The sequence below is a fragment of the Lytechinus variegatus genome, chromosome 4 (assembly GCF_018143015.1).
Source record: "Lytechinus variegatus isolate NC3 chromosome 4, Lvar_3.0, whole genome shotgun sequence".
Classification (NCBI taxonomy): Eukaryota; Metazoa; Echinodermata; class Echinoidea; order Temnopleuroida; family Toxopneustidae; genus Lytechinus; species Lytechinus variegatus.
The window spans coordinates 30,748,937-30,762,202 of record NC_054743.1 but is presented as its reverse complement, the minus strand read 5'-3'; the positions used below and the strand labels follow the sequence as shown (position 1 = coordinate 30,762,202).

The following is a 13,266-nucleotide window of genomic DNA, read 5'->3' as shown; positions in this document are numbered from 1 at the left end:
AGCAACGGATGAGCATGTAATAAGACCATCACTGATGAACAATATTGGTTGGGTGTATGAGTCCACTTCCCAACAAGACCGTGTGCAATGAATAAGTATTGGAACATTTTGTAGCCTTTTTTCTATCCCCCCCATAAATTAAGTTTTTCACATATTGACAACAGTCTAGCATGGCTTCCTCTACTACATGACAAGGTATTAAAGAAGCTGAGCTAATTATAGAATTTTGATTGGATATAATGAATTCCCTGATGTTTTACATCATTTAGGGGCTTTATTGGGCACGATCTGGCACTAATTACATGATGATCGATGTTACATTTCCAGAAAGACCTCTATACCTTTATAAACTGATGTATGTTTTTATTAATCCAATGGGCAAATACCATTGTACCTTTCTTTGTTGACTTACCCATATTCCATTCTTTAACTAATGAACTAAAGCCTCAGTCTTTACCTTCCCCAAAGTTTCCATTGCAACCATATCCATATACACTCCGGCCCGTTTAAATAAAACCCTGGTTTAATGTTGTAGTTTAACTATGGAGAGCCAATTGGGGCACGAATCCCTAACAGTACACATCCAATTTATCAACTTATATCATGACACCCAAATTGTTCATAATTGTCTGGGAATGATAACTGAAGTCTTTTGAACAATTAATTCTTCCTAATTTTAAAGCAAAAGGAAACAAAATAGTAAACATAAGAAATATACAATTTATTTTTTAGCTGCACCATAATTTTAGCACAGCATTAGACTGTGGTTTAAGTAAAACCAGACTTCAGAATTTGGGCCTCTGAATCCCAGAGCATTTGTTCACTTTATATTTCAATCAGTGTTGATGTAATGACTTACCATTATTGAGTTCTAGGAAGTATGGCAATCTCTCCAGAGGGATGCTGTTGGGATCCTGAAAACTCTCTTCCATCTTGTTCTTGCCAGGTCTCTTGAGACGAGGAACGTGATCTGATGGCTTCCTCTTCAATTCAAAGTGAAGTTCACCTACAAGGATTGGACAACAGAGAATGACATGGTAGGAATTCATCACTATTATTAAAGAGTCAAATTTAACTCTAATGGAAAATCTTTAATATTTTTTTTAACTTCTGTACACAATATGGTATCGGTTTCAGTTTAGTTTAATTCAAATTTATCACAACTCTTTGTACTACATGCCCAGAAGAATGAACAAGCAGGACACAACACTATCGAAAGGGACAAAGGGACATGTATACTGGCCTCACACCCCCAAATAGGTAGCTCAAATTTGGACAGGATATCACTACATTGATCAAGTTTTGTCATTACAATAAGGCATGATTTCACCCCAGGGTTTTAGATATTGAACATGTTACTGCAAGGTAGGCTTGATTTGAAGGACATATGGAGCATTTGATGAATAACAAAACAGTGATTTTCACAAACTTCCGTTATAAGCTACTACAAATCCTGGTGTCTGATTGGCTGAGAGAAAACAAGTCAACGAAAATCACTGAAATGAATCTTCATGAAATGCACCCCTGGGCCCGTCTTACAAAGAGTAACATGTATGATTGATTTGATATACCTCAAGTATATGGAAATCCATCAATGTCATAATTTTTTCTTGCACAATGTCCTTTTGAAAACAAAGAGAACCATACTGAATTGGCGAGAAAACAGTGAATGTATGAACGTACATCATATCTACAAAATATTTTGAACAAACGTGTATTTTAGATGTTAACGTAGCTGGCTTTCCATAGTTGTGGTTGATCGGACCAATCGTAACGCTGGACTTAGGATTGAACTTACCTCTGCTCTCGGGCCATCTCAGGACAGCATCCATAGGGTATTCATCTTCATCCAAGATGGCTTCTTGGAAGTTCTCTTTCCCATAATCATCGATGCTACAACCCGGTGGTACTACAACCTGATAGGATAAAAGGATTAGAGAGAGTACGATGATGAGAGCAGGATACCATCATCACTATACACGCAACTTATTCATTATCTATGATAAAGTTAATAGCTTTTGGATGTAAGAATGCAAGGGATCGAAAATTTCAAGATGAAATAATACAAAACAAATGAAGAGTTGCATGAATTTTATGCATTAAGATCAAGGAAGTGATGAAAATACTATATTTAGTATAGTAAAATATACATTATAGAATAATTATGTTATTCTCCATATTTCTAGATGTTGCTTTGCAAGGAAAGTAAATCTATTTGTAGACATCTTTATAGGGCAAGATATATTAAAACTTCTTTCTAATATGCATCACAACCAACCAAGCATTCAAAAAGAGCTGTAATCCATTCATTTACAATTGTTGAAAACATGTTAATCGTCATATTCTCATCATCCTCCTCCTCCTCATCATCGCCACCATCATCATCATATCATCATTCTCATCCTCCCCCTCCTCCTTCTCATCATCATCATCTTCCTCCTCCTCCTCATCATCACCCTCATCATAATCATCATCATCAATCATCATCATCATCATCATCTTCACCACCACCATCATTATCATCATCCTCATCTTCACCACCACCATCATAATCATCATCATCATCCTGAGCATCCTCATCATCATCATCACCCTCACCATCATCATCCTCTTCATCATCATCATCATCCATCAACCAAACCATTAATACCACCATCACCACTGTGCTCCCCTACTGACGCCTTCCCTTCCAATTCCCTTTCCCATCTCCTCTGATAGTTTGTGTACCTTTGCTAGGCAATAGTCTGCGGGGTTGGCTTTCATTGCTCCAAACTTATCCAGACTCTCCCTGACGATCTCTGAAGCATTGGTGTTTATGGAAATAAGCAGAGTCTTGTATGGTACTTCTGGAAATGTGGTATGGGCATAAACCTTGAAGGCTCCACCTGGGATAAACATATGCATTACAAGAAAAATGTGATTATAAAGTCAAAAGCTAAAACACATTTCTTAGAATTTCTATGTTTCTCCGCATGAAGTGGGTCTAGGGTTCGAGTCCCAGCCATGGCGTAATTTCCTTCAGCAAGAAACTCATCCACATGGTGCTGCACTCAACCCAGGTGAGGTGAATGGGTACCCGGCAGGAAGAAATTCCTTGAATGCTTGAGCGCCTAGGCAGCTCAGCTAAAGCCGGGGTAATAATAATAGCAGGGCCCGCTGGTAGAACAGTTTTCGAAACTGAAGTGGCTACCCAGGGTAAATAAATAAGCCTATATTATTATTATTATTATAAAAAGCTACTATACAATTGATTCTATGATTGATTTTCACTGTAGCACTTTACTTGCAATGGTCAAAGCAATTAATCACAAAAATTAGTCTTCTGATCAACTCATTATCAATGGGCCCTCTCCTCTGTCTCCCTTTGTATTATTCTTGTGCGCCTTCGAAAACAATACATTGTTGTGTCAGTGCAGAAACGCCCTTAGCACCACATGTCTGCGTATTGTATGCACGCAGAAACGCCTTTAGTAGCGTGCATAAGGGCATTGTGTAAGGGTGGTTCCGCACCGATAGCTGTGCAGAAGTGTTGTGATAAGGGCGTTTCTATGAAAGCTTAAAAGTGCCACCGAGATGTTGAGATAATTATCTTGGGGGCTATTCCACGGTTACTCACGTTACATTTGGAGACACCTTGACTCATACTTGGAGCTGTAACTCCATTATTATTGATAGGAACTAAACATCTCCGTATCACAACAAAGTACACAGTCTGACTATCCTTTGTATAAAAACAAAACTTGGGAAATTCTATTATGCTCCTGGCAAATCTTTGGAATGTGTCGGTTACTCACGTTACAGATTTGTCCCAACCTGTGGAATTGCCCTTGGGAATTCGACATCATGATAGCAAAAAATTAAATGACGAAATCCCGGATCTCGTCATGTCGACATCTTTTAGAAGAGATGATCAGATGACAAGATCTTCTATCTCGACATGTCTACATCCAGTGGAAGAGATGATCAGATGACATGATCATGGATCGAAGATCTTGTCATCTGATCATCTCTTCTAAAGGATGTCGACATGACGAGATCCGGGATCTTGTCATCTGATCATCTCTTCTACAAGATGTCGACATAATGAGATCCAGGATCTTGTCATTTGATCATCTCTTCTACGAGATGTCAACATGACGAGATCCGGGATCTTGTCATCTGATCATCTCTTCTACAAGATGTCGAAATGATGAGTTCCGGGATCTCGTCATCTGATCTTTTGCTATCATGATGTCGACTTCCCAAGATAATTATCTCAACATCTCGGTGGCACTTTTAAGCTTCCATACGTTTCTGCACCGACACGTTGATATCTACAAAGAGGGTGTTATTCCCATTTACCCGTAGTACATTACTACAATTATTGATCAAGTGTTTGTCATAGATTTCCTCACCTGATTCAGGTCTGTGTTTGAACTTCTCCAGCTGATCTTGCTTCTGTTGACGTTTTCTCTTGAGCACATTCTCTGGGTTTGAGATAGTCCTGGTGAAGTTTGAAGAACTGACTTTATCGTAAGCTTTCACCTCACCCTAGAGAAAAAAAGAAACAAAATCTCTGAATGTACACAAAGGAACACAGATCATAGCATATCCAGATGACATCACAATATTTTTGCACAAAATTTTTCATGTTGAATTTGAATCAAACCCACTTTCACATCTTTGGTGGGAAAAAGTTAAAACAGATTCGATAATTCAAAATAATGCATAATGCATATCTGGATGTGTGGCATCATCAGTTCCCTTTATTCATTTTAATACCATCAATGATGAAAGTATCACAGAACGCAATAGAATGTAATAAAGCGAAAATGTATATCTTTGTATATTTTTCATATCCAACTTGAAACTTTCAGGGTTTTTTATATTGATTTTATTATTATTATTTTTTTTTTGGGGGGGGGGTTCTGATTAATCTCAATTTATTCATCTTAACTTTTTGATGGGGGTGGAATTGAACTTTAAATATCTGGGAATATATCTTTAAAACCTAATAAGGGATACACATACAGTTCTTTAAACTTTTTAAATTCTAAATGTATATTCATGCACATGAAATGTACAATTTATTTATACCATGTTCCAATAGACAAGCACAAAACAAGGAAAAATTTTGATAAATGGTTAATTATAAAAATTTTTAAAGCTAGACTTACCCTGAGTTGGGCTGCTTTCCTCTCCTTCTTCAGTTCCTTCTTCTCTCTCTTTGATAGACGCTTGGGTGTGTTCTTATCAAAGTTCTGAACTTTACCATCTTTAGCGTAGAATTCAAGCTGAAATGAGAGATGAGATACTTGAAGTTATGAAATAAAAACAAAACAAGTGAAATACTATTGTTTTTATAATACATGCATGAGAAAAACTGATATATATTACAGGTCCCTGTGTCATGAATGTACATGTATGTTCATATTCACAAGTTACACATACTATACAAAATCAAAATTCAATAGAAGAAAAAAAATCAATTCAAAACATAGCTCCATGTAGGCGTGATATACATGTTAAGGTGATTGCGCTTTTAACTAAACAATATACACTGTACAACTTGAAGTTTGGCATAATTACATGTATAATTAAACATTTTTACCTGAATAATACAGTCTTTGAAATGTTTGCATGATGCATGCATGCAAGTATGGAAGGGGTGGGGATTTATCTAGTGCACATTTTTTTCCATGGCATATCACTCTGGTTTAAAGTTCAACATGAGAACTCCTGATGATAATCTGCCAACGTATAAATTTGTAATGGCACAAAATCGGCTCTAGTTTACAATAAAGTACATACCAGAATCCCCACCCCCATCCTTCAGTACTATTAAGCCCTCTGACGAATCCAATCTACATGTACTTTGTGTATAAATACAAAAGGTAGTGTGTACCACTTGTCATTCGATGGTGACCCTTATGCACTTTCCAATTACAGACCTACATAACATTGTCAACAATTGCCCTTGTGTACTGATGTTTAGAAGCAGAGGATCAGCTGTATGAAATAAATGCACTACTTTAAATACTACAGCCCTTTGTACTTTGATCAGAGAAAATCAATTTTCTTCACACTGCTACGGGCTATGTTGAACCGATCTGAGCAAAGTTCGCCAACAGCTTTTTGAAAGAGTCGACACTGATTTGCCGCCTGAGTGAACAATTTGTGCATTTGAATGCTGACTGTATACAAATGACATGTTTGCACAGAAATGTACAATTGTTCAATAGTACAGATCGAAAGAGGAATAGACGGAAAGAAAGGCTGCATTTTTAGGACACATGTAGGCCTATGGTAGATGTAACGGTGCCTATCGAAATGTTTCAATCATATTATGTACATGTAGATCATCAAAGCTGTATATATATTTTTTTTTTCCTTCTAATGGCCCAAACCACTTCCCTGGCCCAAACCTTCGTATACTGTTTGCAATTTTTCTGAGAAATGAGCTACGTTTCAACGCCCTACAGTAAATTAAGGCTCACTACAGGTGTGCGGGAGTGACCACTATTTCTGGCAATGAGTCATGCTGCAAATTTCTACCTTCTTTTACAATTGCCCGATTAAATTCTTCTTCCCCCCCCCCTCCCATAGAATAGAAATGGTCATGTTAGAAGTGAAAAGGTCAACAGGGGTGTACATTTGTAGGCCTAAACACGTACGGGTAATGTAATATAGCATTGCTTGTTGTGGTACATGTAACTGGTGTTTGTCATTACGTGATAATGAAAAGATACCCTACAAAGACAAAACAATGATTGTGAGTGTTGAGGATGCAGCCAAAAGGAATGAAATGGGCTCTACATGCATATGTACATGTATATATGGAGGGAGGGGATGGGGCATCATTCATGATATCAGAGTGTCAAATATGATACATATGTACACTAAAAAAAAAAAGATGCAGAGGACCAGAATAAGCTACATAAAAGTGCTGCTTTTAGATGGACTTGATCCAAAATCCATCTCCTTTTTTTTTCATTCATGAAACATGAAATATGCAGCTTAATACTTTCTAGGAGAAAAGCCCTTTTGGGCAAGTCTAAGAAAAGGTCACCCTAGAAGGCAAAATTTCATCTTTAATTTTATAAGAAGTTATCTCTGGTGGGATAAGAAAGCCCAAATGTTAAATTTTACAATTTCATTAAGAAAAATTTGATAATATGCATATTCATGCTAATTTGGGGCACCTAATTTGCATAATTGGTAAAATGGGCATTACATACATGTATGGGACTATTATAAAAACTCATAAAAAATAAAAACAAAACTTGTGAGATTTAGTCATAGGTGGGACATGGACCCCCTAATATCTTATTACTTTTTGGGGAAAAAAGTGGTGTTATCTAATTAATTATGCAAATTAGGTCTTGTCCAAGGAGAGAATGTCCCATACGTAACATTTTGAGGATGTTTTTTTAGTTATTTCTCATAATACAATACTTGTATTGTTGCATCTCTGGGAAGTTCTAATTTATAAAGTATGAAAATGCTATACCCCAAAAAGTTTCAAAAATAGAGTTTACTTTTTAATTTAAAGTTAATTTAAAAATTGTTACGTATGGGACAACATGTTACGTACATGGGATATTTACACATAATGTCAATGGGGAGATTTGTGTACAAAGTGAATGGAGAAAAACAAATTTCAAGAGTGCTCTAAAAAGTTATATAATTTACCTTTTCTTTAGTTTTTAAAGACTGATTTGTTATGAATACTGATTAATGAAAACAATTGAAGTGAACAAATGTGAAAATGGAAAAAACATGAAAAAAATAAAATCAATAGAAATACCTAAGAAATTCATGAAACCATGAAAAACAATAAAAAAAATGTTTAAATGGCTAATTTCCTTTTCAGTAATATCAAATATGTCTCAATAGAACATTTTAAAAGACAGAAACTCTTTTGTTATTTCCATATTTTAAATTACTTCAATTTTTGAATTATGGGGAAAATTGTGTACATTCTCTATGGGGACAAAATGTCCCATACGTAACTGACCCATACGTAACATGTCATTAATTTGTTTAATTAGAGACTGTAATTAGAGGGATTTGGCTTATGACATGAAACTTGCCTTAGACACACTAGAGTATTGTGACTTCTAATCACACTAAGTTACAAGTTGTCAAATGAAATACTTTCAGAGAATTCTCAACTTGAAATAAATGTTTTAAAAATTGTCTTTTTTCTGCGTCCCATACGTAACGGCCCATCTTTTCTCTCTAAAAGGTCAAGGTCATATGTCACCATTTTTTTCATGACTATTCTTCTCCTAGATATGTCTACCATCATGAGGGCATTCAATCTAATCAAAGTAAATTAACACTATTTTTCAGGTCATTAAATCCTCTGAAATGTCCCATACGTAACGCGCGCGAATTCTTGGACTTGCCCTTTTTTCGACACGTAGGCATTGCACTGAGCCATTGACTTTAAAATATGTCACACTGTTGCATTCATAAAAAAAATCAAAAGAAAATGATTCATGATGTTCACTTTTTCTGAATTCATGAATGTATCTTTCATCCCGTTATTCTGATCCTAATTCAATCCAGACTACATGTATTCGAGGGAGATTGAATTACATGTAGTATGATAAAGATGATAGGGCTGATCTACATGTACACTGTAGCTATATATAAGGCCGTGTTTATGCTTCCACTTTTCAGGCCAGAATCAGCGTTTCCAAACGTGATTAGTCCAAAACACGGTTGCGTCCATGCTTACTTTCATTTAAACGCTGTTTCAAAACGCCGATCGTAAACTCACAAAAAGGTGCGTTTGTAAACGTCGTTTGACCAGAATCAGGCTTTCTGGGGAAGCATAAACAGAACCACGATCGTAAACGTGTTTAAATGACGTCATTTGGTACATGCTTCCGGTGAGATGAAAATCCGCGGGCAAACACAGTCGTATTGCTCTATGTTGTACGTAATAACAACAATCCGAAAAAAAAACTTTCGAAAAAAGGCGCGCCCAATTTGACCTCGCTTTACGATGCGAAGCCAGCTGGAGATCATGATTTGCTCTGAAAAGTGAAGCATAAACAGCACTCCTAGAACCACGTTTACGATCGGCGTTTTGAATCGGCGTTTGAAATCGCTGATTCTGTCCTCGCAATGGAAGCATAAACACACCCTAAAACATGTCAGAAACTAATTAATGGTTCCTATGAGTATAGTTGATCCTCAACTATTTCTCCTGAGGGAATAATGGAATGATCCCCTTTCCCTTCATTTTAAAGACTAGAGACAAGTGTCTGTTTGACAGGTGCAGACCGGTACCCGCCCATCACCAAAAATAACCCCCCATCCCCTCTCACAAACTGCCATCCACATGTAAGACCTATTATTAAAGATAACGTCTAACTCCGCCTATCAATTTTCATCTGATGTTGTTTGACAGCCGTGATTTCAATTTGAACATGCCCAAAGGTTTTTAAAATGTGAGCGCCATCTGTTAATGAATATTCGACCAGCTGAAGAACAAATTGCTTTTTCCCTGCGGTAGTAGTAAAAGAAATTTGTGTAAAAGTCAAATAAACATTATTCCCAGCATTAGCAAAAGGATGTACATGTATAGAAGCAAAAGTGCAATTTACTGCAAGAGGGCAGGTCCAAGCTACATGTACATGTATTTGACTTGTGACGTACCGGACATTTACACTGTAGAGACTTTAAAGTTGTGTAACAAAAGAAATAAACGCACAACAGAGAATCCTTTATGGATTTTGGAAGGCCAGTCATGCCCTCTTTATTCATGAAAAAAAATTAGTGATCTACAATCCCATTAACGATGTAATATTTTAATTAATATGCACTGTGACGTACGGGACCAGACGAAAGTTGATTTTTTTTTTAAAGTTTGTCATTAAAACTCTGTGCATTGGAATAAGCTGGAAATCTCTCATTATCATGTTTTCATCTTGTATCTTTTATCGAGTTTCATTAGCCATGAATGAAATGATAGAACTCATTGGTGTTATTATGTAATACATGTAGCTCAAAATATAAACAACCGCGCTGTGACGTACGGGACATTGGTCCATGTGTAAAACGAATGGGGAAAGTGAAATTTCATCAAAATTTATAATTACAGTAACTTGATGCAAACCAAAGTAAGTTTAAAGTTTTACATGGATTATCATGATTGATATATATTTCTTTAATAGCACACACTGAAAAAAAACATAGCAAACACTTTACGACCTTATCAAATCAATATTATGAAAGATGTCTTGCAAATAATTCCATTTGTTAAACGAATGGGGAAATTGAAATTTCATCAAAATTTATAAATGACTGGATGTAAACCAAAGTAAGTAAGTTTGACATGGATTATTATGATTTATATATATTTCTATTATAATATATGATTAAACAAAACATAAAAACTTTTATGACCTTATTATTATGAAAGATTTAATTACTAACTTAAAGGTCAAGTCCACCTCAGAAAAATGTTGATTTGATACCCTTTTCATAAACCTATCCTCGAATTAGCCGCCTACATGTAAGAGTAATGCGGATAATTCAATAAAAATTGCGTTCATAAACTCCGAAAATAAGCCGCATTATTTTTACGAGCGCCGTCCTGAAAAAGGCGGATAATCGCCATGACAACTGGACACGCCCCCTCCGATGCGGTTGTGTTGGAAAAGGGTGACCTTGTGACCGCACCATGGCAATTATCCGCATTATTTGGAAATGCGTTCATAAACTCAAAATCTTGTCCCGATGCTGCTATTATGCGGATAATAGCAGCATCAGAGTAATGCGGATAACTCTTGTCCTCCACCAATTTTACGACCAAATTATGCTGCTATTAGCCGCCTAATTCATTTTAATGGGGTTTATGAAAGGGGTATTAATCAACAGAGAAAAATCAGACAAGCACAACGCTGAAGATTTTTCATCAAAATCGGATGTAAAATAAGAAAGTTATGAGATTTCAAAGTTTCGCTTATTTTTAACAAAATATTTATATGAACGAGCCAGTTACATGTACATCCAGATGAGAGAGTTAATGATGTCACTCACTATTTCTTTTGTTTTGTATTGTTTGAATTATACAATATTTCAATTTTTATGAATTTGACGATTAGGACCTCCTTGCCTGAAGCACAAAATGTTAAAATAATGGAATTCCACGTGTTCAGGGAGGAATGAAACTTCATTTTACATGACAATGACGAGAAAATCAAAGTATTTCATACATGTATTTCAAACAATAAAAAACAAAAGAAAAAGTGAGTGAATGACATCATCGACCTCTCATTTGGATGTAGCTGGCTCGTTCGTATAAGGGCAAGTCCAAGAATTCGCGCGCGTTACGTATGGGACATTTCAGAGGCTTTAATGACCTGAAAAATAGTGTTAAATGACTTTGATTAGATTGAATACCCTCATGATGGTAGACATCTAGGAAAAGAATAATCATGCAAAAAATGGTGACATTTGACCTTGACCTTGACCTTTTAGAGGGAAAAGATGGGCCGTTACGTATGGGACGCAGAAAAAAGACAATTTTTTAAACATTTTTTTCAAGTTGAGAATTCTCTGAAAGTATTTCATTTGACAACTTGTAACTTACTGTGATAAAAGTCACAATACTCTAGTATATCTAAGGCAAGTTTCATGTCATAAGCGAAATCCCTCTAATTACAGACTCTAATTAAAGAAATTAATGACATGTTACGTATGGGACAGTTACGTATGGGACATTTTGTCCCCATAGAGAACGTACACAATTTTCCCCATAATTCAAAAAATTGAAATAATTTAAAATATGGAAATAACAAAGAGTTTCAGTCTTTTAAAATGTTCTATTGAGACATATTTGATATGACTGAAGAGTAAATTAGCCATTTCAACATTTTTTTTCTTGTTTTTCATAGTTTCATGAATTTCTTATGTATTTCTATTGTTTTTAGTTTTTTCATATTTTTCCATTTTCACAATTTTTTTGTTTCAATTGCTTTCATTAATCAGTATTCATAACAAATCAGTCTTTAAAAACTAAAGAAAAGGTAAATAATCACTTTTTAGAGCACTCTTGAAATTTGTTTTTCTCCATTCACTTTGTACACAAATCTCCCCATTGACATTGTGTGTAAATGTCCCATACGTAACATGTTGTCCCATACGTAACAATTTTGTAATTAACTTTTAATTAAAAGGTGAACTCTATTTTTGAAACTTTTTTGGGTATAACATTTTCATACTTTATAAATTAGAACTTCCCAGAGATGCAACAATACAAGTATTGTATTATGAGAAATAACTTAAAAAAATGTCCTCAAAATGTTACGTATGGGACATTCCATCCTTGGACAAGACCTAATTTGCATAATTAATTAGATGACACCACTTTTTTCCCCCATAAGTAATAAGATGTTAGGGGGTCCATGTCCCACCTATGACTAAATCTCACAAGTTTTCTTTTCATTTTCTATGAGTTTTTATAATTGTCCCATACGTAACGCCCATTTTACCAATTATGCAAATTAGGTGCCCCAAATTAGCATAAATATGCATATTATCAAATTTTTCTTAATGAAATTTTAAAATTCAACACTTGGGCTTTCTTACCCCACCAAAGATAACTTCTTAAATTAAAGATGAAATTTTGCCTTCTAGGGTGACCTTTTCTTGGACTTGCCCATAACTGTTTTTGTGAAATGAAGCGAAACTTTGAAATGTCATAACTTTCTTATTTTACATCCGATTTTTATGAAATTTTCAGTGTTATGCTTGTTGAATTTTTCTCTTTTTATTCAAATCAAGTTTTTGTTGGGGTGGACTTGTCCTTTAATTAATACTAATTAATGTTATTTATTACAAATTGTAACTTTATTATCAGCCTTTTACCAATATTCAACCACTGATATAACATTATTTATCTCAAGTTACATTATCTTTGCTCCTTATTAAAAATAACCCTAATTAAAATTACATACAGTAAAAAGTATGGTGTGTCCCGTATGTCACACATTTATCCCGTACGTCACAAAACTTAATTAGCTGATATAAATAAACATGAAATTAATTCAGTAAATTCACTTTAATTTTTGGATGTATAGTAATAAAATTAGAACTCTCCAAAATTTGAAGAAAACTGTTCAACTTTTTCTTTATAATTAGAATCTAAAAAAACATGCTAAATCGAGATGTACGGTACACTGTACACTGCCTGTTGGACACCAGATAATTAACGTAATTAATTAGTTTTCAAAATCATTTTTTTCTCAAATGTTTGCATGAACTTAG

At 35.1% G+C, this 13,266-nt stretch overlaps 1 protein-coding gene across 4 annotated transcripts in view; it reads right to left on the bottom strand.

The window, feature by feature from the left end:
- Positions 1 to 13,266, bottom strand: part of LOC121413822 (afadin-like) — a 78,019-nt gene that overhangs the window by 39,543 nt on the left and 25,210 nt on the right. For all 4 annotated transcript variants that reach the window (XM_041606786.1, XM_041606783.1, XM_041606784.1 and 1 more), the window contains exons 4-8: positions 5,157 to 5,273; positions 4,395 to 4,530; positions 2,728 to 2,885; positions 1,799 to 1,916; positions 860 to 1,006 (exon numbers count right to left, since the gene is read on the bottom strand). In XM_041606786.1, the coding sequence (XP_041462720.1) occupies positions 860 to 1,006; positions 1,799 to 1,916; positions 2,728 to 2,885; positions 4,395 to 4,530; positions 5,157 to 5,273 (676 nt within the window). The remainder of the gene's footprint in view (positions 1 to 859; positions 1,007 to 1,798; positions 1,917 to 2,727; positions 2,886 to 4,394; positions 4,531 to 5,156; positions 5,274 to 13,266) is intronic.